This window comes from Diabrotica undecimpunctata, chromosome 1 (genome assembly GCF_040954645.1).
Source record: "Diabrotica undecimpunctata isolate CICGRU chromosome 1, icDiaUnde3, whole genome shotgun sequence".
NCBI classification, from domain to species: Eukaryota; Metazoa; Arthropoda; class Insecta; order Coleoptera; family Chrysomelidae; genus Diabrotica; species Diabrotica undecimpunctata.
Window position 1 is genome coordinate 61,015,581 of NC_092803.1, and position 26,297 is coordinate 61,041,877.

The 26,297-nt window shown below is 33.7% G+C and overlaps 1 protein-coding gene across 1 annotated transcript; it reads right to left on the reverse strand.

Annotated features, from left to right (window-relative positions):
* Positions 1-3,188: 3,188 nt before the first annotated feature.
* On the reverse strand, positions 3,189-25,098 carry LOC140449993 (diphthine methyltransferase). The gene is made up of 4 exons (XM_072543414.1): positions 24,719-25,098; positions 17,363-17,815; positions 9,496-9,631; positions 3,189-3,552 (listed from the first exon to the last, which is right to left on the reverse strand). The coding sequence occupies exons 1-4, from the start codon at positions 24,852-24,854 to the stop codon at positions 3,201-3,203; spliced, it is 1,077 nt and encodes a 358-aa protein (XP_072399515.1). The 5' UTR covers positions 24,855-25,098; the 3' UTR covers positions 3,189-3,200.
* Between the last annotated feature and the right edge of the window lie 1,199 nt (positions 25,099-26,297).

Consider the following 26,297-nt stretch of genomic DNA (forward strand, 5'->3'; position numbering starts at 1 on the left):
TTTTTCATTTAAATAAATATTTCTATAAGTTATAACATTTATACGAGCATTGATTTCAAATAATGCAATTTACAAGTAATATATTAATGTCGTGAAAACCACAGTTTATAAATTTTGATTTATTATAATTAAAAAAAAATCATTTATTTTTCTTACAAATACTGTTTCTCATATACCTACATATTCATTAATAATACTTATAAAATTACTTTCACAGGAGTCAGGACCATTGTATTGTCATCATTGTTCTGTGCAGGTTTTTTCGTTAATGACAAACTACTCCCTACTTAAAATATATATATATATATATATATATATATATATATATATATATATATATATATATATATATTAAAAATATTAAGTATGGACTGAATTTCTAAACGTTTTCTGGAAAGGAGGGGTGACGAGTTAACACCCACTGAAATAAAATCCTGGCTTTAAGTAATTCAATGAATACAATCTGCTAATTGTGCTTGTGACTGATATACCCCTGATTTTTTGTACATGGACGATATGTATACCACTTTTCATTGGTTAGGAACTTCCTGATCATTCAGGTATTCTGTCTGTTTTGTGTCGTTTTTTAAATAATTCTGCGTACACTTCTGGTACTTGCAGCTGTTCTTTAATGTTAACCAATGTTTATTTCCGAATATATTGTGGTCTTGTTTCAGTTAATAGGTTTTTGAAGGGAAGCTTCTATTCGCTCCGTGCGTGACTGACGCGACACCTACCGCCTTCAGCTGACAGTTTTGGACCTACCAATTTTCAGGTTAAACATATGACATATGTTTGACATTTTTAAATACAGGCGAAATTGACAATTATTAATAATTAACTTTTTAATTATATTTTTTCAGTTTATGTACAAAATAAATGTAGTATTAAAAACTGGGTTTTTCAAAATTCATCATAATATATCTTTTTAACCCCAAACGGAAAAGAAAGGGAAAAATCTAGTACTGGCTAATCAAGTTTTTTACGTGAAAGAGCATATAATTAAAAACAGTAATAGTAAAAGTTATGATATAAAAGCTAAAGTCATCAGGCACTCTGCAGTTAGCTTGAAGCCTTATAAAATATTATTTAAGGTAAATTATTTAAATATTTCCTATTTCACTTGCATAAAAATGAGGTTATGTGATATTTACTTTTTCATATTAATAGCACGGATCCATCTTTTTCTTTTCTCTAATTTATATGTAATCTTTGGGAACCTATAAAAACTACACTTACTATTTTTGCTATTATTAGCACAATTAAATACGCAATTAGTATTTGCACACATTTTTGATAAAATTTATGCGTAAAAAGATAGGTCCAATTGTGTCATATTTCGCCGCTACGCACGCTGGCATCGTTTCAAGGTACCCCTACCATGGTCACGCACGGAGCGAATACTGGCGTCACGGAACTAGCGCCCTAAAATGGCGTCATAGAGGTTCTTGACATCGATTCACTACTCTCGGTCAATTCGTTTCTAATCATCATATATTTACGCTAAGCAGGTTTAAATTAAAAACTGCATTAAAAATAACTATCAAAATATAGACATTAAATGAAAAGTAAAAAATTTAAAGAATATCTGTCACTAACAGATTGAATTCGTAACGATTGTCAAAAGTTAATAAAATTAATAAATGTCATCCGATTAATAACAAAATTGAATCATCTGTTTAAATTTTTATAATAATGCTCTTTTTAAATAAATTTCATTTGTAAATACAATGATTTTTTAAAAATATATTTAGTTTATATAATAATTAAATTTACTATCAAGTGATATTTATTTATATTTTATTATTAATATTTAGTCTGAATTTGGCAGGTTTGTCATAAGTAAACAACGTATGCTTTGTTAATACGTCAACAAGTGGCGTTATGAGCAAACATAATAATTTATTGAATTTGTTTAAAATATAAAATTACTTTATTTAATTCTAAATATATTATTTAAACTTTAAAAATACAGAAAACATAGCATGAAGCTCCACCCTAGTCTACAGTACCGCCTACTGTTCCACTTTTTTACTTTCTATTTAATATCTGTATTTTGCTAGTTATTTGTAATGCAGTTGTTAATTTAAACCTGCTTATAATAAATATATGATGACTAGAAACGAATTGATGGACGCCGTCTCGTGGTGCTTACCTCAGCATTTTACTATAGAGAAAAAGTATAACAACGCCAGTAGAGAAACCTCGATTCAAAAGGAGAGTCAATTAACAAGTTGGGCCGTTAAGGTTAGCACACACTATGTCGGGACGGCACGGCCGGATGATACAAAATTTTTCAAAAAAAAATTAGCATTGTTTTCCCTTGTGATGGTTATACTTGGACGTCACGGTCAGAACAGGCCGATTTTTATTTTTTACTGTTTTTGAAAAGTCCGAAAGACAGATTTTCAATACATCTTAAGATGACGTACCGATAACTCATCCCCTGTTCTGGCAGAGTGCGCAGGAATCGGTACGGATTTTCCGCCATTTCAGTTAAGTTGTTCAAGTGATTGATTTAATGAATGTCTGTAAACTAATTATTTTACTGCAGGACTACCCTGAACTGTACAATTTGCGGCATCCGGAATACTTTAATCTCTTCTTAGAGTCCATTGGTTCTGTGATATTTGTCTCTTTGTTTTTTTTTATATTTGTTTTCTTTGAAATTACATATTCACGACATTTAAAAGTTCCTCAAATTTCATTTGGGTCATCCGAAAATACTGAAAGAACTTGCAATCATCTTCGATCCAGTCAGGAGGGTATGTAACTCCCTTAGTTCTAATCGCTTAATTATTTTTTGAATCCAAAATCTGGCCTTTGACTTTTTATCTTTTCTTCTTTTTCTCCTACTGACAGGAAACTTTTTAATTTAAATGATGAACTTCTTAATTTAATATTTGTTGTCATCACTCAGCAACAACATTAAACAACAGTTCTCCCAATACTCTTAGCACGAAAGGTAGGAAGAGACCTGTTCCTACCAACCAACCGTCCGCCCTGTACTGACCGAATCAGTGCGCACAGTACCCTAAAAATGTGCGGAACGTACATACCGTCCGTATCGTACCGCCTCGACCCAATACGCGGTTACCTTTAAAAATGAAAGACATGAGTATTTGAAACCTTCACATTATAAACTGTAGAGTGAAGACTGGATTATGTATGTATGTAATAATTAAAAAAACAATGGAAGGTTATTTATTATCAACATTAACTTTTGATATACATAATAAATGATCATAAAATGAACAACTACCAATAATATGTTCCCCAGGTCCTTCAAACGTAGCAGATTCTTTTTTACTAAGATAACACCAATCTGCACCATAAGCGATATTTTTATGTTCATAATGACTTGCTACTATCTCCAGTTTATTACTATTAGATGTATCTACAACGTGTATCCCTCCAAGCATGCATGCTGCAAGTAATTTATCATGATTGAAAGGGTCCCACTTCAGTCTCCATAGAGTTCCAGGCATTTTTAAAGATTCAATTTCTGATTTCATTCTTCTAATGTCCCAAAGTCGTATGTGTTCATCATAGCTGAAACAGAGAATAATTATTAATAAAAATAAAAATTTTCATCGCTTGCAATGTTTTCATATAAAAACTGCATCTTAACCATCATCAGCATGTATTTTTATGTTTATGGCTTTCGAATACATTTTAGCGTCTGCTGTCGAGTCTTCCTTCCTTCCTTAACCAGATACTGAAACCTCTTCCACTCTACTCCGCTAATGCTTGCTCGCTGGACCTTTTTCGCTCCTTGCCAAGCTTGATTACAGTTTTCCTGCCTGCTTTTCAGTCAATAGATCGAAAGTGAAGTTCACACGGAGAGATTATTATGGAGAATAAACACACAGGGTTGTGCCTTCGCCCGCTGTTGATTGCTCACTCAAGAGTGTCGCACAGAACCGGCTTGGATCAAATGCATGGCCCGACAGTACGAGTATAATATTTTGGTTGAGTTTATCGAAAGTACAATCTGAATATAGCCGCAAATGTCAACCAAGAATTAAAATATTTCGGTTTGGCAGCGTTGGCATGTTTTTAGAATGCATCTGTTGTATGCTTCAAATATAAAGAGAGAAAGCTTTTAAAAGGGACATATCGATTATACTATTTTATGAATTCTGCAATTTTTAATTTATATGAAACAATAACACCATATCTTAATTATTCATTTAGTCGAAATCCACGTTTGAAAAGCTAAAATACTGTTTAATTAAATGTTTTCATCTTAGAAGTTAAACAGCGACCATAGAAAACAACAACATAAAAGTCAAAACTGTTAAAAACAAGAATGCATGATCGCAATAAATACTTAATTCGATTTACGCAAAATTGAATAATATTCGTAAGAGTAACATTTCTTTTGTAAAAGTTTCACTGCGAATTACTTCATATCATAATCATACATAATCATTAACATAATCAACCAAATGTAGCCATAAACTTGTTTGTCCTAATGAGCATATAATAAACTCCAAGAAACCAACCTGACAAACAAGAAGAGACTTGTTTCAACTCTGGTCTTTTCGATATTTTAATATGCATGCGAGGCATGGACAGTCAAAGAACTGGATAGACGACGCACAGACGCTTTTGAAATGTGGACATAGAGACGACTGCTTCAAATTCCATGGACGGCCTGCCATAAGAATATCTCAGTTCTAGATGAAATTAAACCCAATCAGCGTCTCTCTACGAGTAGTACTGCGTACTCTGGAATTTTAAAGTTGTTTGGATATATCTATCGAAGTGATCACAGCATGGAGCGGTTGGTGGTTCAAGGGAGGCTTTAGAGTCAACGCCAACGCGGCAGATCTCCACAGCGATGGGCAGACATTACGAAAAAGCTTCTCAACAAACAGTATACTGAGGCAGTTATGTAACAGATGACCGCGACCAATGGAAAAATATCATTAATGAAACTAACAGAGTTGCTGAAGCTCAATGATGAACCACAACATATCTGATAAGATGTTAATGACTATGATGATGAGATAAACCTCCAAGCATGTAATATGTAATTACGAAGGGGCATGGGTGAATGTACCCTTGGAAAACGAAACTACACTTCAGTATTTAGTCCGACTTTGAGCAGAGAGTATGGAGTCTCATACATTTAAACCCTGTGAATTATTAATTGGATACGCTAAACTGGTAGTGTTGAATGTTTTGTGTTTTTTTACAAAATACGGAACAACTTAATGTGAGTGCTGCTGTAAGGCGTACTTCGTTGATGACTGGTGTTGCGAAAGAACCATTTTCAATATCAAAAAAGAAAAAGAACAAAGTAGAACGTTGAAATCGCCAAAAAAAAAAACGTAAAAAACATATGACGAGGCTATAAGAAGTTATCTACGGAGAATTGTTTATTGTAATTTTTTTATAACTAACTAACTTGAATGGCTAATAGACTGTATAGACAAAAAAAAAGAGAAAACACATAAACAAACAATTAACGTACATTTTAACTCCTTTACGTTTTAAGTATCTCTTTTACTATATTCCCTACCATATTTAATAACACAAACATACACAAAGGCACCTAGATATCCCCTGGACGAGATGTTATGAACCAAATAGACCACGTCTTGATAGAAAAGCGATCAGCAACAGGCATTTTGAACGTAAAAAGTAGACGAGGTGCATCTGCGGCTCAGACCACCTTCTAGCTTAGGTACACTTCAGATGTAGGATCAGCTGACAGGCTAAGGAGAATTAACCAAGAAAAGAAATTCTAGATCTGGGAACTTAAAAGACCCAAACACTCCAGAGAAATTTGAAGAAGAAATAAAGATGAAGCTGACTGAAATGAAGGAAATAAAGAGAGAACATTAGAAGACCAGTGGAACCTAATAAGTAGAACCAGATTATCTGCTGCAAAATCGATGCTAGGAACTAAAAAAAGGAATTGAAGAACGAAATGAAGCACATATAATATATTTGACTAGACGAACTAGAAAAAAAAATATATTTGAAAACAAAACATGAATGGCTAATAAACTGTATAGACAAAAAAAAAGAGAAAACACATAAACAAGCAATTAACGTACATGGAAATTGGAACTTGAGAAAAGGCACGAAAACGTGCCTTTTCACGTAACACGAAAATGCATATAAATGAATTAAACAAAAAAAAATAATATAGACCAAAAACTAATCTGTACAGGAATGAAAACCGCTAAATAACCAATAACTCTAAAGAAATTAAAGAAACTTAAAAAACATATTTTGAAAACCTGCCGAACGAAAATTTTCACAATGATAATGTAGAACACACAGAATATGAAATATTGGAAAATGCTGAAAATGAAGAGAATGAGATATCGAATCGGCCAACGATAGACGAGGTTGAATGGAAAATCATATTGCAGAAAAATAACAAGACCCCTGTATGTGATGGAATACCCGCAGAACTGTTCAAGTTAGAAGCAATGGAAATAACGAAAAGGATATATGAGGAATATATAATCATCTTCATAACCATACACAGAATATGGAGAAAAGAGAAAATGTAAAAAATAAGTGGAATAAAAGTATCATCTGCCCAATCGATAAAAAGGATGATAAACTCCTCTGTCAAATCCTTAGGAGAATCTCCTTGCCGTGTTGTGGATATATAATATTTATCAGTATACTTAACTATAGACTAAAACCAATAGGAGAGAAGATCATCGGAGAATATCAGGCAGGATTTAGGCAAGGAAGATCAACCATCGACCAACTATTCATGGTTAAGCAAGTTTTAAGCAAAGCCTCTGAATTTGAAATACGAGAAAGTCAGTCAGATACAGATACAATATAAGATGAGAGACCTATTTCAAATATCATCATCATAAGTGGCTCGACAATCCGTTGTGGATCTTGGCCTGCTCACAAAGAAGTCGCCACTCCTGTCGATTCCTGGCAACTTCCCTCCATCTTCTAACCCCTAGAATCTGTAGGTCTTCTTCCACATCATCAATCCATCTCATTCGCGGTCGTCCTCTGCTTCTTGTGCCCTCTGGTTTTGAAAATGTTAATCTCTTCGTGTATTCGTGATCTGACATCCTAGCAATGTGTCCAGCCCATATTTCAAATATCACAAGGACTAAAACAACACTGGCGCCAACACTGTTAATTTAGCTCTAGAATACATAGTTAGAAAACCATCAGAAGGTAGAAATAACACACCTATCAATAAATTAGTCCATCTGGCAGTATATGCAGATGACATAAATATCATTAACAGAACCAAAACAACAGGCGAGAACAACTAGACGGAAGTTAAATCACATGTTAAACAAATAGGTCTGTCACGACCCTACACGACTGGTGACAACTTAGCAAAATTACATAGTTTTATCTATTTAGAAGGCAACATCACTGGGGACAACATTGACGATGCAGAACTTAGCAGAACAATCATCTTAGTCAATATGGCATACAGTAAAACCTCCCTTAACCGAAGCATCGTTTAACCGAAACGGCTGACAGTTTCAATAATAAGTAAATTTTTATCGCAAAACGTAACAATTCCATTAATTTCCCTCACCGATTGCTGCCTATGTGTGTTGGGAAATCAAAAAAAACCAAGAGCTCTAAAAGATATTTCCGAAAAAGCACTTCCAGTTTTTTATAGCAGCCAAAAAAGCTCATGGATGTCGACCACTTTATTTTCAGAATGGTTCGAAAATGAATTCGTCCCAAGTGTAAAATCCTTTTTTAAATCAAAAAACCTTCCCGTCAACGAATTGTTGCTTGTTGACAATGCGCCAACTCACCCCCAAAATATACAAAATAGTGATAGTTGTCAGATTTTTGCCACCGAATGTCACGAGCTTAATTCAGTTGTTACACCAGGGAGTAATATAAATATTCAAGAGACATTACAGAGGAGCATTCTAAGACATATGTTATTACAGGAGACGAATGAATCCAAAAGTGTTCCCGAAATTCTCAAATCTTTAAGAATGAAACATGTTGTTTATTTATTGGTGTGCTGAGTAGATCAAATCTTAAACTTTGGAAAAATGCTGGAACAAACCTTTTGATTGGATTTTTATTGACGATCCTGAAGAAGAAAATGGTAAAAAACGACAGAAGAAATTAAACATTTAATAAAAAATTTGCCGGGATGTGACGAAATTAACCAAGAAGAGATACGTGAGTGATTAGCAGCCGATGACTCAGAAAGTGAATTCATCAACCAGGGCATCATTGATATGGTTCTTGTGGTAAGAATTTTATACAGTAGGCCTAATTAGTTAGGGACAAGACTAGGTTCTTAATTTTTGTTGTCATTGCATAAAGTTGTGTCTTTTTCAGATTGCTTTACGTTTCGTCGAACAATCGAATGAGGCAAACTCATGACGTTCTGCAAATGAACGATGGAGAGATATAGCTGCAAAACATCGTTGTCAAACGAAAACACAAAAGAAAATAAAAAATTTCTTTAAAGAAGCATGTTAAACTTGTTCATTTTCCTTAATTTTATTACTTTATTCTGTATTTACTTATCAGAAAACATTACTAAACCACATCATAGTATTTTTTAATACCAATACTTTGACCAAGAATAATGTAAAACACAATGTTATTTTTAACAGAAATTCCTGTTATCCGAAACGGCCTCCCCCTCAATTATTTCGGTTAACAGAGGTTTTACTGTACTTCTCTATGAACCAGATATTTAAATCACAAGACATATATCAAAGAACTACGATACGAATCTACAAGACCATAATCCGACCGATATGACGTGATACCTATGGATGTGAAACCTGAGTATTGACTCTAAAATCTGTAAATCGCATGGACCTGTTTAAAAGAAGGGTACTGAGACGAATACTAGGCCCTATAAATGAGAAAAACAGGTGGCGATACAATTATGAAATATATAATATATATTAAATCATCTCAATATGTCCGCCTACAGTGCATTCAATGGACAAGCTATGTATTTAGGATAGAAGAAAATAGGCTTCCAAAAAATGTTGAATGCAAAAATGTAGGGTAAGAGACCTATTGGAAGACCCAGAAAGTAACGGGAGGATAATGTGGATGAGGATGCAAGAAATCTCGGTGGCAGTCGATCGTGGTGGAGAATGGCTACAGACCGTAGCGAATTGGGAGTTTTGCTGGACGGAGGCCAAGGCTCGAATTGGACTGTAGAGCCATAGGATGGATGGATATCTTTTAATAATTTATCTTCTTATCTTTTTTATTATAGGATTTTTTATTTCAGAAGCTGTTTGTTATAACCGGTCGTACTGCCACCAACGGGCTTATCGTACACCTGTCCTTCGTGTAACCTTCTGGCTCAGGGTTTAGTGTTAACTACGCAGCCATGACCGACGGTTTTATGTGCCCTCCAAACACGGTATGAGCTCAGTTAAATTAAAAATTGAAAATTTGCTAGGGTCTGTGCCGGGTTCGGACCCGGGCCGTTATTTTACGGTTAGTTCAACAGGTTTTTCGCTTTATTCATAAACTTACCTTCCACTTACAATAATATATTCTTTAGAAGAATTTGAATGAAAAGAAGTGACTCCTGCTTCATGGCTTCTATTTTTTGATACTGGCTCTGATCCTAGTCTTCTATCATATTTTAAAAACATACTATCATCTCCTCCTACAATAAAAATAAATAAAAATAAGTAAATAATCATCAGCATTTAAATAAAAATGAATCATCGAAATATTTGTACGCGCATAACTTCAAAACAACTGCACCAAATTGGATAAATCCTCCTATTATACGTTCGTTATTGTCAGGAGAAGGTTTGTATAAAAGGCAATTTTTAAAAAATTGTACGGAGAAGCGTAAAAACAATTTTTCTCTTCTCCGCCATTTTAAATCGCAATATAACTAATAGATGTCGCCATAATTTATATAAATAAAAATAAACCGTAGAAATATAATGTAGGGGCACAACTTCAGAACTACTGACTGCATCAACTCAGATAATTTTTTTGTGTTTGTTATTACCAGGACAAGATTTATATAAGACATTTTTTTAAAAATTATAAGGAACTACGTAAAAAACAATTTTTGTCTTTTCCGTCATTTTAAATCTCAATATAACTAATAGATAGCCCCGGCGCCGGGTAGATCTATATAAATAAAAATATATCAGGGAAATATATAGACGCGAAAAACTTCATAATGATTGCACCAAATTAGAAAGTTTTTTGTTGTATTTGTTATTATAAGGACATAGTTTGTATAAAAAATAATTTTCAAAAAGATGGAACTCTCCAATTAGACTAGAAGAAATGGTCGATGCATTGTTTGGCGTAAAAAACTCTTCTCCGGGTCCACATGATATACTAATAATTTTTCTCCAAAAACTAAGCACAAACGCTAGAACATACCTCCTTAATGTTTTGAACCAAATGTGGATAGAGCACTACTTTCCAAACTCTTGGTTAGAATCATATATTGTTATAATCCCTAAACCTCAAAAACCGAAAATAGATCACCAGTCCTATAGACCAATATCCCTAATCTCGTCAACCTATAAACTATTCGAAAATATTATAAACCGTCGCCTTACATAGTTTCTGGAAGATAAAAAATTACTTATTCCGAAGCAAAACGGCTTTCGTCAAAATAGATCAACGACGGATAACCTAGTGATCTTGAATCCGAAGTTCACGAAGCACTCATTACCAAAAAACACTGTCTAGCTATTTTCTGCGATATAACAAAAGCCTACGATTTCACATGGAGATATGGTATAATAAAAAACCTTTACTCCTGGGGTATTAATAGACAATTCCTAAAATTTATTCAAAATTCTCTTCAACTCAGTACATTTTTAAGGTACGAGCAAATGGAACACTATCATCAACAAGAATCCAGGAAAACGGAGTCCCCCCAAGGATCGGTGCTAAGTGTAACTTTATTTCTTGTTGCAATTAACGATATCTTGTAACAATGTCAACAACCAGTTAAAGGAAGACTGTACGCACTCGATCTGGTTCTCCTACTAAGAGGAACAAATCTAGAATCCACCCAAAGAATCCTTCAAAGCTCATTAAATAATCTCCAGAAATGGTCTGACAAAACAGGACTCAGCTTGTCTAACGAAAAAACATTAAGCTTACTCTTCTCAAAAAAGCAAAAAGCGGATAATCCAATTTTAACATTGAATAGTAAGAATCTGATCTTTGTAAAAGAAATAAAATTCCTCGGTCTTACATTTGACAAAACATTAGTTAAGTCACATTAAAAATCTAAAAGGTACTTGCCAGCAAAACATAATATTTTGAAGACACTGTCGAACATCACCTGGGGCAGCGATACGGCAACTCTTCTACGAATCTTTTCATTCTTAGTTCGATCAAAATTGACTACGGCTCAGTGGTATATAACTCAACCAAGAAATCTGTTCTTAAAGAACTAGATGTAATTTAAAATAGGGGACTGCGAGTTGTATGGATGCCTTTCGAATAAGCCCCATACTAAGTATATACTGTGAGTCAGGGCAAACCCCTCTAGAATTTAAAAGAGATTGTTTAAATGTCGTTTGCTTGTAAAGTTCTATCCTCTCCAGATAACCCAGTCTACCATAACGTTCATAACAATCGTTTCAGCCATTACTTCTCATCTCACGAACGAATTAACCGATTACTTACTTCATAAATATAGCATAATATTCACGACAACATACCGCCATTCCGAAAACCCTCCTCCTCCATGGACTGTAAATAAACTACCAGTGATCACTGATCTATCAAAATTTAATAAACATGAATCCCCACCAGCTATATTAATAAACCACTTCAAAGATATTATGGATAGATTCAGCGACTACCGACAGATTTACACAGATACATCAAAAACAACGGACGGAGTGGGGGCAGCCATTTTCTCTAATACTCATAATGCTAAATTTAAGTGGCATAACAACTTGACTATCTCCAATGCAGAACTATACGCAATTCTTGAAGCTCTAAAATGCAATAAAAAAACGGACCAGAGAAATTACACAATCATAATTTTATTCAATGAATGCCCTTTGTGACACCCAAAACGTATACTCCAGCAACCCTATTCATAGAGACACTTACAAAGAACTTCAAAATGCTGCAAAGGAAAACAAATACGTGGTATTAATCTGGGTTCCATCTCATATTGGAGGAGTACACGGTAAAGAGGTTGTGGACCGTCTAGCTCACGAAGCAGCGACAAGTAATGTTCAAGTTCAACTAAATAAAATAGTGCCAAGTGATCTTAAATTGTGTTTAAAAAACATAGTTGTGCGTGGCAAAACAAATGGTCGCAGTGTTCCGAAAAACTACGTCAAATTAAAGGCAATGCTTTACAAAAACAAGCCTTTTTGTTACCTAAAAAAAACAAGTCATCTTTACTCGACACCGACTTGGTCACACCCGCCATACACATCTTTACCGAATCACAAGAACAACCCCCTATACTGCAACCAGTGTCAAAATAACAGTACAGTAAAACATATTTTAACCGAATGTCAAATTTTCCAGGAAACAAGAAGTAAACTCAATCTTCCCAGCGACATAGACGTAGAGACAATAATCATCTAAACAACGTTATAAAGTTTTTGACGGCTATAGGCATAAAAGATATTTAAATTAAAATCTAGTTTGTATAACAAATTACATATATCAACCTTCTTTCATGTTAGTATGTAATCAATATTATAACCTTCCTTTGTTCTAATATGTATTTTCCATTGTTATCGTCTATAACTTCAGTGGTTCGGACGACATTAAATAAATAAAAAAAAAGATGCAAGACACGACATAAAAGCAATTTTTTTCATTATTTTAAATCGTAACAGAACTAATAGGTGGTGCCATGCATCACCGACGCGTTGGGGCGCATTTATACAGTGCACCCAAGCAATGACGAATGTTTTTACTTACATTTGGTATTAGTAAATGTTCGTGGACTAACTGTATTCCAATTTCTACGAACCGTCAATGGTGAATTGTGCAAAACATATCGAGAATCCTGTGAAGTTTACATTTATTAGAGGATGATGTCCATTGGGATTATATACTCGCTGATGCTGTCATTTTATCTAATTCGCATCAATTTCGATAAGTATTTGCCATCAAAATTTTAAAGTGCTTTTCATCGAGCCCATATATTTTGTGGAACAAATACAAAAAAATATGAATGAAGCCATTTTGCATTGAATATGCACGTTCAATAGCGGCAAACCAAGAACTGAAATTTTTCTCAGATAAACACAATGAAGTTTCAATATCTTTGGAGGATTTATGCGTGATTATGTTCGGCAAGATGCTGAATAAATTTGAACAAGAACGGTAATACAATAGAATGATTTGAGTTAATCCATACACAGTAGGGTGCCACGTTTATATTGGCAGCAAAAAACAGCTTACGATACGATAATAAAAACAAATGACAGTAATGGATGAATCTTTTTTATCAATGCATCCGGCGGAACTGATAAAACATTCTTAACTTTATTTATTTTAGATACGATTCGAGTACTAAGCTAAATTGCTCTGGCAATATTATCATTTTTGATCGCTGTTACATTGTTAGAAGGCTTATTTTGCGCTCAAACTGCCATTTAATTCGAAAACTATAGATAAACTGACATGCAACATAACGAAAACATCAATGGCGACAGTGCTGCAAAATTGTAAAATAATAATTTAGGATGAGTGTAAGATGGTTCACAAACGAACATTGGAGATTTACGCAGCAATCAGATAATTTTCGGATGTGCAATGATTCTATTGGCTGGATATTTTCTTTAAACGCTGCCGGTCAATCCAAGATCAATAGCTGCTGATGAAATTAATGCTTGCTTGAATGTATCAAATTTATGAAGATATTGCACTAATAATACAATAGTGTCGCAACTCAAAATGTTTCGAACTTGAGATAACACTCTATCCATACGTAAAATTCAATTCCCTACAAGTCAATAAAACTGTCTTTTTAATATTGCAAGAAATTAGTAAGAGATGACGCCACAAGACGTTATTCATGACTGACCGATTGTCGTCATTTTCCTCACAATATTGCGTCACCTTTAGTTGCGACCAACAGTGATCGGGAACGCACGTGTTGCTTTGCTCATCATTTCGAGTTTCCACGTTATTTCTAAATCAGGATGTAATTTTCATAGCTATATTTCGAGTTATTACATTCTTGTTGATTTGAACCTAACCATAAAATTGTTGTTTTTATAGCTATTACACTATTACTGATTTACACCAGCACTTTTTAAAATAGCATTTTTACTAACGACACTATTATTGGTTCAGGTCATTATTTTTGACATCCTACACATTATCTATTAATATATCGACATTATCTATTTGTCAATCACCGTAATAACTCATTTAAAATGTGTAGCAGTGTTATTAAAAAATTTACTAATTACTTTATTTTATAAATTTAGAGTTAACACACTCTTCGTTACATTCTTGCGTCAAGTACATATGTACTTACTCTAATAATTACTTGATTCAATACCTATGAGTCGTGGATAATTACAGCTTGCTATGGCAACAAATGCTGAGGATTGTGAGCAGGAAAACTCTTCACCATCGTTATTGTCACTGGAGAGTACAAACAATGAACTAGATGCCCAGATAGAAAACAGTGACGTTGCGAAAGTATAACCGCCACAGAGACTTTCACCTTTTACGATAAGTCATCAAGTACTTCAAGAAATTGACGTAAATAGTTCCTTTAGTAAAGTCAGTAATGTTAAACCGATTACAAAATCCAACCAAAGGCAATATTACATTTCACCGATGCACTAAGACCAGAGCGACTTTTCCGATGATTCCGACCGAGATCCGCATTTCGTTCCTGGCGTGCAAAGTAAAACCTATAGTTTGCGAGGTCAAACCATAAAACCATCAAAGAGCTCTTTTCAAGAAGCTCTTCATCGAATAGTTCTTCATCAAGTAACTCGAATGATAGAGTTGGGGATAATTTAAGTCCTTTTGTTGGAACTAGTGGGTAACTAATAAATCAAATGTTTCTTCAGAAGAGCAAAACAATAATGTTTTGTAACGATGTAGCCAAACGATTTCGCAATACCGGCAAAGAATTTGTGAACAAAAAAGTAAAAGCAAAGTAAAAGCAAAAAGGAATTTAGACCTAGATCAAGAATTTGCTATGACAAAGATTAGACATACTGACATCACAAATAAATATACTTACTAAAAAGATGATTCGAATTATTTTAAAGTTTCAACAGAGAGTGAATCAGTTACATGAGGATGAAATAATACTGGATGAAACACACAACACATAAAGAAATCCCCTCAATAGAGAACATAAAAGCAGCAGCCAATAGCTGAAAAGCTCAAGACCATAATATGACCAAAAGAATCTTTTGGTCATATCTATTTAATAAAAAGCTCGATAGCTTTGATGAGTTAAATATGACCATATGATGACAAAAAAATCCTGTTAATATCTATTTAATAAAAAGTTCGATCGCTTTGACGAGTTGAAAAATCAGCTCCTAAGAGTTGGTAAAATGCTGCGTTTAGAAGATAGTTATTACTGTTGTGGTATTGTACATATTGACCAAAAAAGCCTCTTCTTTCAAGGCTTGTATAGAGCTGTCGCTTTCGCCACCAAGATGCTGAGAATTTTTGATTGGGATCGTTAGAGCAAAAAAGGGGACAGTGTAACGGCAGCCGAGAACATGTGCTGAATACCGGAGACATTTCAACCCTTCACTAGAACATTCTCGAATATTTTTTGGATACCTATAAAACCGGCTCGCGTTTAGTTTTAGGATTAGTCTGAAAATATATTTTAAGGAGTAAAATTGTACAAGAAAAAAAGTTGTAAATACTTAGAGTAGTACTTATGAGATTTGAGAAGAGACTGAAATGCTTGTTACTGCTTTAGCTCATGAGTACTTATCATGAATTGAGAGAAGAGTAAACAGCATTTTAATTTTTTAGCGAATGAATAGTTACTCCCTTTTCAAATATAAAATCCGTGAGCTCATATGTCCAACAAGTGTCCATTCTAGAAAGACTGAGATGGACAGGATATGTAGCACGATCAAAACATCTCCTTTTTCGTGGAATATGGTCTTGGATGATAGCTAGACTCAGCAACGACAGACATCATGTCCTAGGTGAATGACTTAGTCATCTTAGCCCACGGCAAATTTAATGGAACAGAAATAGAATACAATAGGTTCCGATTGAAGTTACAGAATGGACTTCAATTTTAGGGCTTAACGTCCAAAATCATTTTTATCCTCCTTCCATCAAAAGGAGAAATTTAAAGAGATTAGGTCTAAACCTGAATGAAACGTTAGAGGATAAATGGAGTAATTAAAGTTTATTTATATTTCCGAAGAAATTTACAAAAACTTCATCAGACCAATAATGGCATATGCGGTAGAAACACGATCTGACATAGAGAGGACAAAAAGAATGTTAGAAACAGCAGAGATGAAAACTCTTAGAAAAATTGATGGTAAGACACTATGGGACAGAGCTAGAAGTACAGATATTCGACGTAGATGCAAGGTGGAGAACATCAAGGACTGGGTAGGAAATAGTAGAATAAAATTTAACGATCAAATAGAGCAGTAAAGATGGCGCAAGACGGTTCCCCAATAGAAAGACGATCAGTAGAAAGACCACGAAAACGATGGAATGACAACTTACTGGATGCCCATTGAAAACCAGACGGAGTTGTCTACATAAAAAAAAGGAAATATTTCTGAAAAAAAAAAAAAAAACTTCACGAAAAACCAAGTGCCAAATGTATAAAAAGTGTCAAACTCTTATAAGACCAGCCTTAACATCAGAGACATGGATATTGTCAAAAAATGATGAAAAACTCTTGGCTGCCTTTGAAGGAACAATTCTGAGATACATATATAAACGAATTAAGGATAACAATGATTTTGTTCTCGCCTAGAAAGCAAACGATATAACTTCGAACTCTACACAGCATTTAAGAAATAACATAACGTTATATCTATAAAAACTGGGCGATTACACTGGATGGGCCATGTAGAATGGATACAGAAAAATGAAAAATCCAAGAAACGAACTAAACAGACATGAATAGAAAGAAGTCCAAAGGAACGAACCAGAGTCAGATTCATGGAAAAAGCGGATCAAGACGTGAATATTTGAATCAGGATATTGAAAAAAGCATATAAGAGGTTAGAATACACAAACAAATTAGAGCAGACCAAAAACTGATAAAATATTGTCGAACAATTATTGATAGAGATAATAAAATAACAGAAAAACGGTATAAGAAAATAATATAAAGTCTTATATATTGATTAAATATGGAATTAGTTTATTGCCAACAAAATAAATAATGTTCATAACTTACCACTAAAAATAATGTTAGTGTCCCAGTAATAGAATCCTGTAATCCACGCTTCAAAATCATGTCCATGCCAACTTTCCTTTAATGCTAAAGTATCATTTAGTAATTCAAGAATGTGAATATTTCCTTTGGAATCACTACAACTGATTTCCAGTTTATCAGTTTTTGATATAGCTGTTGACCAATCCAATGAGAGAACTAAAGTTTCTGATACATCTGTGTCTACATCACATGAGGTTATTAGTTCCAGTTGTAATGTTTCGTTATTAAGCTTATAAATATTTACTTTCCTCTCAGCATTAGTAACTCCAAGAACAGAACAATTCCATAATTTCTTGTGGCACCATTTCTGATCCAGTATTGCTGCTGTATCGATAGTCTGAAGTAACTTTAATCCATAATCTGAGTCAATCGAGAAAAGTAACAATCTTCCTATTCTTTTTTTGGTAGTGGATTCTAGATTAAAATATAAACAATCAATTAAAATTCAGACTTGAACAACATAGTACTAAAAAATTGCATTTCACAACAAATTTACACAAATATAATCCTGATACTATAGATCGCATACAGATAATTTCTTTAATTCCAAAATTATGCCGTGTTTCGGAGGGCACGTAAAGCCGTCTGTCCCGGTTACATAAGTGGACATTATGTTAGAGGCGCTTGCGCAACTGAAAACAGTAAAACCAGATCTTGGATCTTTTATTTAATGAATTTTGTCATTTATGTAAATAAAATCTCTACCTTTCTGAAAATTGTCAAATTACCAAACCCTATCAGTATCTGAAATGAGCCACAGATTGTATAAATCTCTGCCTGGAATAGAAAGGTATATTCTCCTAGTGGAATAGAAATCTTCACCACTACCGTATATTCTTACACCCTACCCTTCTGCAGTTTTAGAGTCAACTATATGTCAGGTATACCCTGAAGCTTTGGTTGTGTGTTTCCTCTGCCTCATCCCTCTCGCGGCAAATATCCACTTAGAAAAGTACTTTAGGTCTGTATCAAGTACATACCATATGGTCAAAAGTCATGGAGTATTCCTAATTTGATTTTGATCTATCTGATTGTTTCTCAGGTTTTCTCGCAGTCTGTAATATCCCATTCTCGCCTTCCTCCTTATATCGATATGCAGATTTTTAAATTCCAAAGCAAGCAAGTTTTTGCACCTCGCTTAATTTGGGGATGCGATTTTTTGCTGTACCTTTGACCACCATACCATTAATCCATATGTTATTGTTGGTTTTACCGCCATGTTATAAAATCAATACATGTTTGGTGTTAAACGCCACATTTTTCCAAGAATGCTTCTAGCTACTATTAAGGGAGTCACTGTTTCCTTTGTTACTTGTTCTATTTTCTGATAGGAGGTATTGCCACATTGCTCTCTCGACATTGAAAAATGAACCCAGCCGTACCTCTTGGTTTTCCAGAATGTTCCCCTCCTGTACAAGCTTATACAACGGCGATTCCTTAGAGAATCCTGTTCTATACGTATATTGTCCGTGACGTATCAGACTTTCAACAAATATCCATCCGTAATATGACCATCAAGAATTGTTTCTACAGTATTCAGTTCAAATGACATCAGAATTATCGGCCCCAGGGATTTAGCTTTGTCCTCTCCAGCATTGTTTAAAAAAGAATAGCTAGACAACCTTTACCAGCAACGTTTTTGACTTTTAATCTTCCGTCAGGTGGCGGCCTCTAGTAATAAATTTCAAAAACTATTAACAGAAATTTAATTATATGCAGAGTTCTACTCCAGTATATTTTCAAATGTCCGATCTTTAATAAAAACCTATACACGGATGCCAGATTGTGAAGAAAATATAAGATTTAAATAAAACGCTTATTGTTATTACCATTGTATTCGTCTTGTGAAAGATAACTTAACTATTTCGAGAGAATATTTCAAATTGTTTATATACACTCGCGATCATAAAATCCGGGTCACCTTGAAAATCGCCGTTATTTCATTTTCTACGAGCTTTATCGTAAATAATAATAACACAAATACAAACTAATGTATGTTTCTGAGAATTGTTGTCGGCTTAGCGGTTTCCTTTGAAATAAAGAATTCCAATAATGCCGATTTCGCGGAAAACTATACACTTCCCAAAATGAACGGTACCTGTAACTGCCGCTTGTTTTAAATGTCTCATTTGTGCTTCGACTTTCTGTTCAAACGCAACAAACGTTTATTATTGCCACCATTAGTGTTTATTATTGTTTATTTTTTACCAAAAATGCCTTGACTGTTGTTGAATCGGCACGCATTGTTGCGTTTGTGGAAGACGGTCACACTCAACGGCAAGTCGCAAGAACTGTTGGCGTAAGCCTTTCTACGGTTCAACGAGTGATTCAACGCTTTCAGAAGACGAGTTTGCTAACCAGACGACCTGCCTCTGGACAAAGAATAACGACCACGGCACGAGATGACCGTTTCCTTGTGTTTCAGGCTTTACGAAACCGGACTTCAACTGCGGTTATGCATCGAAATTGCCTACAAGAAGTACGAAATTGCAATGTTAGCGTTGCAATAGTCAGGAGAAGACTTCGTTCTTCTGGACTATCTTCTCGGGTAATGGCTACAGGACCGCCACTTGGCCGTGCGCATCGAGTTGAACGACTAGCTTTTGCCCGACAATACGCGCATTGGGGAACTAATGATTGGAGCAAAGTGTTATTTTCAGATCAATCCCGTTTCAGCCTAACTGGATCCAATGGACGTGTAAGAATTTGGACGAGAACCGGTAAACGGTTTTCACAAGCTTGCATTGCTCCAAGAATGCCATTTGGTGGAGGCTCGGTCATGGCTTGGGGAGGTGTATCCTCCGACTTCCGCACAGAATTACCCTTCATCGAAAATGGGTCCTTAACTGCACGAAGGTACATTACGGAGATTCTGGAAGAACATGTTACGCCCACCATGGCAGGTCTTGGAGAAGACGCAGTTTTTATGCAGGACAACGTGCGACCGCATGTTGCCAGGATCAATATGCAATACTTGAACAAGGTTGGAATTACGAGGTTACCCTGGCTAGCTAGATCTCCGGATCTGAATCCCATCAAACATCTCTGGGCCGATTTGAAACAACGTATTACAAACCCATACACCTCCTCCTAACAACGCACAGGAGCTTAAGGATCTGTTAGTGAGAGAGTGGAATAACATACCACAACATATAATCCGGAGAAAAATTGAGAATATGGCCCGTCGTCTGCAAGAGGTTATTAGAGCAAGGGGAGGCAATACACGATATTAGTCATTGAAATTCCACCGATATTTTACCACGTTCTGTATTTTTCATTTTTTTCTTTCGTGTGTCTGTTTTAACAATTTGGTTTGTTTTCTGCTTTTTCAATAAAAACAATAAAAAAAACCGTTTTTTTCTTTCTTTCAAATCAAACATTGATGACAAATAAAAAATACATTAGCCTAAAAAAAGGTTACTACTGCACTAGATGCAAAAATATTCAAGAAACTTGAAATTTTCAAGGTGGCCCGGATTTTATGATCGCGAGTGTAATTTGAGACTTGATAAATATAAATCGGTCAGTAATCGATTTAAATGATGTAAGTAAATGCTGCCTTTTTTAAATTTTTTTTAGTTTACTAGATATTTAATTTGTTTATATGATTTGTTAGAAAAGGATTAAATATTTAATTAAAATAGACTCGATTGCCATCGTCTTAAAAGACTCATCCGGGGGTTTATTTTTTAGTCAAGATTTAAGTTTTATCATTGTTTAAAAAAGAAAATCTTTTTAAACAATGGTTTTATGTATGTTTTGAGAAAATTAAATTTTCAATATTTTAATCTTTAAATGGCATTTGTAAATATAGTAAATTTGTGGGTAGGTTTTTTGATAATATTTTTAAAACAAATAAACAGATTGATATGCCACAACAAAAGGCAACACATATTTGGGGACAAATTAATATATGTTTTGGGTTAAAAGGATTAATAAATAACAAAACTTAAATAAATAGTACTATTTATTTTATATATACACACACCATTACTCTCTGTCTGTTTACATAAATGAGAATGGTTTTTTTCAATCAACTCGCCCGAACTGAGCTGTTTATTAATGAAATAATTTTAAATTACAAAGTGATATTGCAAAAATTGATTTCGAAGTATTTTAATAGTTAAATAACACTAATCAAAATTCTAATATCTACACATAAACGTTAATAACAAAATAATAATTCAAGGCAAAAAAAGAAAACAAAATTGTTTACATTTATAGTTATAAAAATGGATTGTAACATTGTTTTCATGAACTAACATAAGCAATGTATGAGTATTTAGTCATGGACTACGCGTCTTGGATGTATGGATCAACAAGCAATACGAATTTAAAAATATTAGATCGTGTACAATACAGATGCTTAAGAATATGTTTAACTGCAATTGTATCAACTCCAACAAACGTTATGCTAGCAAAGTGTAATGAAATCTCATTAGAATTGCGTAAACAACTATTAGCATAAAAATACAGTATAAAGATGAGAAACACTGCGTCAGACCAAATCTGGCATTATTAAACATTGAAAATTTAACTAATACATATTGGAAAATAAAAAATTCACCCCCATTCACAGATGCATTTATTGAAACCAGGAGTTATACAGAATTTTACAAAAATAAATTACTACCAATTTATAAATTCCTGTACAAAAATTTGACAAAAAAAAAAACCAAGAATCATCCTTTAAACAATACTTTAGTAAAATATATACTGAGCGACTTTGTGGATTACACAGAAGTAGGATGTACTATGTCCTAGTAAAATCAATCAGACCAAAACAAAATATATGCAGGTAAGTAAAAACGCAGAAATAAGGCAGCCATAAAATATAACAATGGGAGAATACAACATAGAGGGGGTAAAAAACTTTATATACTTGGGATCCCTAGTCACGTCTGATAATAACGTTACGGAGAAAGTGAAGAGGCGAATATTTATTGCAAATAAATGTTACCATGGCTTAATTAGACACCTAAGATCAGATAACGTCGCAAGAAAGACAAAATGCCAAATATATAAAACCCTAATAAGACCGGTACTCACATACGGCTCAGAAACCTGGACACTCACTAAAAGAGAGGAAACGTTGTTAGCCACCTTCGAAAGAAAAATCTTGCGACACATATATAAGGGCACAAAAGAAAACGGAATATGGCGAAGAAGATACAACTCTGAACTATACAAAATATTCCAGGATCCGGATATTATAACATTCATTAAAATAGGACGGCTGCGTTGGATAGGATATGTAGAAAGAATGGAAAAAGGCGAAATACCAAACAAAAGATTCAAACAGATGCCAGTAGGAAAAAGAACAAGAGGAAGACCGAAACTGAGATACTTAGAACAAATAGAAAATGATATAACAACCTTAAAAATAAAAAACTGGAGAAAAAAAGCACGAAACAGATCAGAATGGAGAAGAATCCTGGAACAGGCCAAGACCCAAAAAGGGTTGTCGAGCCAGTGATGATGATGATGATGAGGATGTACTATGTAGGTGCAAAATATCCACCAATAAAATTCAAATTATGTAGTGTTATTTAAAATAACCGAGTTGAACAAACCATCAAGAGTGTACAATGAAAAAATAAAGGAACATGTGCAGAAAATAATTGATCATAAATTAATAATTATTTATGGGCTACCTAGTCAACTCACAATACTACAATTTTTGTTAATATTACATGTGATGAAAAAGTTTAGGAAACGAAGTAATGTCGACAACAACCGAATGCGATCAATTGTTTGTTTATACTTCATAGACTGAGAAATAAATTTATAAATAAAAGTATTAATCGAAATAATCATAAAACTACGTATCTGTAAAATGAAGAATGTTAATGAAAAACTCTCAATTTTATTTTAATAAAAAATAATAAATACATCAGTGATGTTGCAAAACTGACAATTTTTTTGTAGGAATCTTTTATTTGGGCTGTATTATTTGCAGTTGTCAGATATGTAAGACTACCTAATAGACCCTCTCTCAAACTGGAAAGAAAGAAAAAAGAATCTCATCTATTTCTCGGGATATTCACTGGTTTTCTTTAATTACACCAATATATCCGCAATTAAATTAGACTATTGAAATATTAAACCACATTTGATACTTGTTTCCTTATCACATTGTGATTAAAGCACTTCGCTTCGTATTGTTAACTCGTCGATGAATAATTTATCTGTTTAACGCTGTTTAAATGTTTATAAAAATCCGTAAGGAACTTTAAAAAACGTGTTTAAACTTTGACAGTTTCGTAACTGAAAAATATTTTAAATAAAATATTTTTCAGTTACGAAAATAAGTAGACATTTTGTTTTGTGGGTTTGTCAATGAACACTAATTATTGATATACACAAAAAGAAGTAAAACTTATTCCAAATCATCGTCACTAAATATTGTTGTGAAATGTTATCAAAAATATGATGTCTTTGTTTATAACATTTAAAAATAATTAAGAGAAATTTCTGCGGTTGACCTAAATACTATTGACTAAATACTAAATGCTATTGACTTCGCTCCAAAAATAACAGAATGCCTTATTTGGTGGAGCAGATTCGTAAACTGTAAAATTATAGGTTCAGCTTTCTAAAGATAATGCAAAAGACTTACTTGTGATGATAGAATTTGTAAAATGCTTTGCATAGTACATGTAATTGAATTAAATTTTTTATTATTATTCGCTATTTGTTTGTCTGATTTTTTTTTCTTTCATTGCAACCTCTTTTCTGTCTAAATGATTTCTATAATCAAGCTTAATTGCTTCTTTTTTCTTGTTGCAATTCTTTTTTGTATTTGTTACAGGTAAAACATTGGTCTTTCTTAGGCTTGAAAAATGAAATATTAAATTCCTTACAAAAAATTCACCTGTAAGTTATCTGCCTTGACCAAACAGATTATTGGATCAACAAAAGAAAACTTAGGAGACATTCCTTAAAGACATTAATATACCAAACAAAATTTAATATTTTTAAGTAAATTATCTCATGTATTTTGTATATGTATGTATGTTGCTAATAACATTAAAGATTAATGCAACAATGTTTGTAAAAAAAACAAAAACTGGAATAAAACTGACAAAACCTATGCTATATACCAAACAAATAATGAATTTTTTACAGAATTGGACAAGTCATTATGTCACTTAGTTTCCTGACCTGAATCATATATAGTTTTTGAGACTTAGTGAGATGGTCTCATCTCACTAAGATGTAATGTATATGAAATGGTAAAATAACGATTTTTACCTAGTGTCCTAATTATTGGTACTTGTATATTAGAATATTGTAACCATGAACTAACCTGATTACCTGTTGGATTGTCCACTAGCTGATAGTTTGCACAAACAAATATATTTTGGTTTGGCTTATGAGGACACCATTCGACGGAATCAGCACTGTACTCGGTATCAAAGGTATAAAGTGTATTAATGTTATACGGTTCCATAGTTTAATAATACTCAGGTATTTCAATATCAATTTAACTAACTACTTGGAGGTTATATGACCGATATACCGACATTTGATAAACGTGAACGTGATGAAATCGTGAAAACATAGAATTGGTGTATTCTGTGGTGAAAAGGTGAAAACTGATAAAGTCTCCTCTTAGTCTCTCCCTGTCTTTTTGCTCGATGCTCGATGGCACCTCGATGGTCTCTCCACACCCACACATTCCACACTCCACAGAACAGAGCAGTGTTCCCAAACTTAAAAAAATAAAATCGGTAGAATTTGTTAAAAAAATCGGTAGATTGTGGTGTAAAATCGGTAGATTTTTCAAAATATACTATTTTGTTTAAATTTCATAATGTTTTGCAATTCGTTTATTTAAGAAAAAATAAAATATGTTTATTCATCTAAATCTAATAAAATAAAAAAATGAGAACGGAGATACTAAACTTAAAACGAGAAGGTTGGCACTGCTGGCACGTTGGCACTTGGCTGGCAGTAACATCCAACAGTAACGAAGTGGGAAATACGAAGTTGTCACATTTATATTGGGTACATATACTACATAAATATTAAGGTCTGGATTCTACTAAGTAGACGAGAGAAAAAAAAGAGGACTTAAAAAACTTTATGTCATGTTTATTTTAAACCATATAATATAATCTCAAACTAAATGAAATATTGAAATAGACACCTGCTACTTGTTTCACCTAGGTTTGAATCACTTTCAGAACTTGACGACATAACTATTAAATTATTGTTACGCATACAATAAAAAATTACGCTACTAATACAATAACACGACGTTACGAGTTACGACTTCACAAACCTCAACTGACTGAAATTTAAATCTTTAAATGAGTCTGTGACTAGGAATCGAATACTTATCCGAGAAACGAAAACTCAAGTATAAAACCTTTTTACAAGGAAATATTATTCAACAAACAAACTACCGAGTTTTTATGTGAGGTGCACTCGGAAGCTTAGATTAACTATGCGTTGTTCCGTTCCTAACTTGACAAATTCCCAGAACCAAGCGGTCGGGATCACAATGGATTTGGATTCATTTATTGCATTATTAGCTTTTATGACATCGTGTACTTTGTAAAGTACCGCTTAGGTATCATTTAAGAATAAATTTTTGAATGTTTTCACACGTTTTCGTGAATACACAAAAATGCTCAATGCAAATTACACGTATCGGAAGAAAAATTGTTTTGTCTCTTACATATTTCTTCTCAAATTTAAGAATAAGTAAAAATTTCTATCTGAATATAAAAATCGGTAGAATTTAAGCCTGTGTCGGTAGATCGGTAGAAATACGTCGAAATCGGTAGATCTACCGATTTATCGGTAGGTTTGGGAACACTGGAACAGAGTCACAGCACCACAGACTCCACTGCTCCTAGGGATGGTGACCTGATCCCGTACCAGTTAC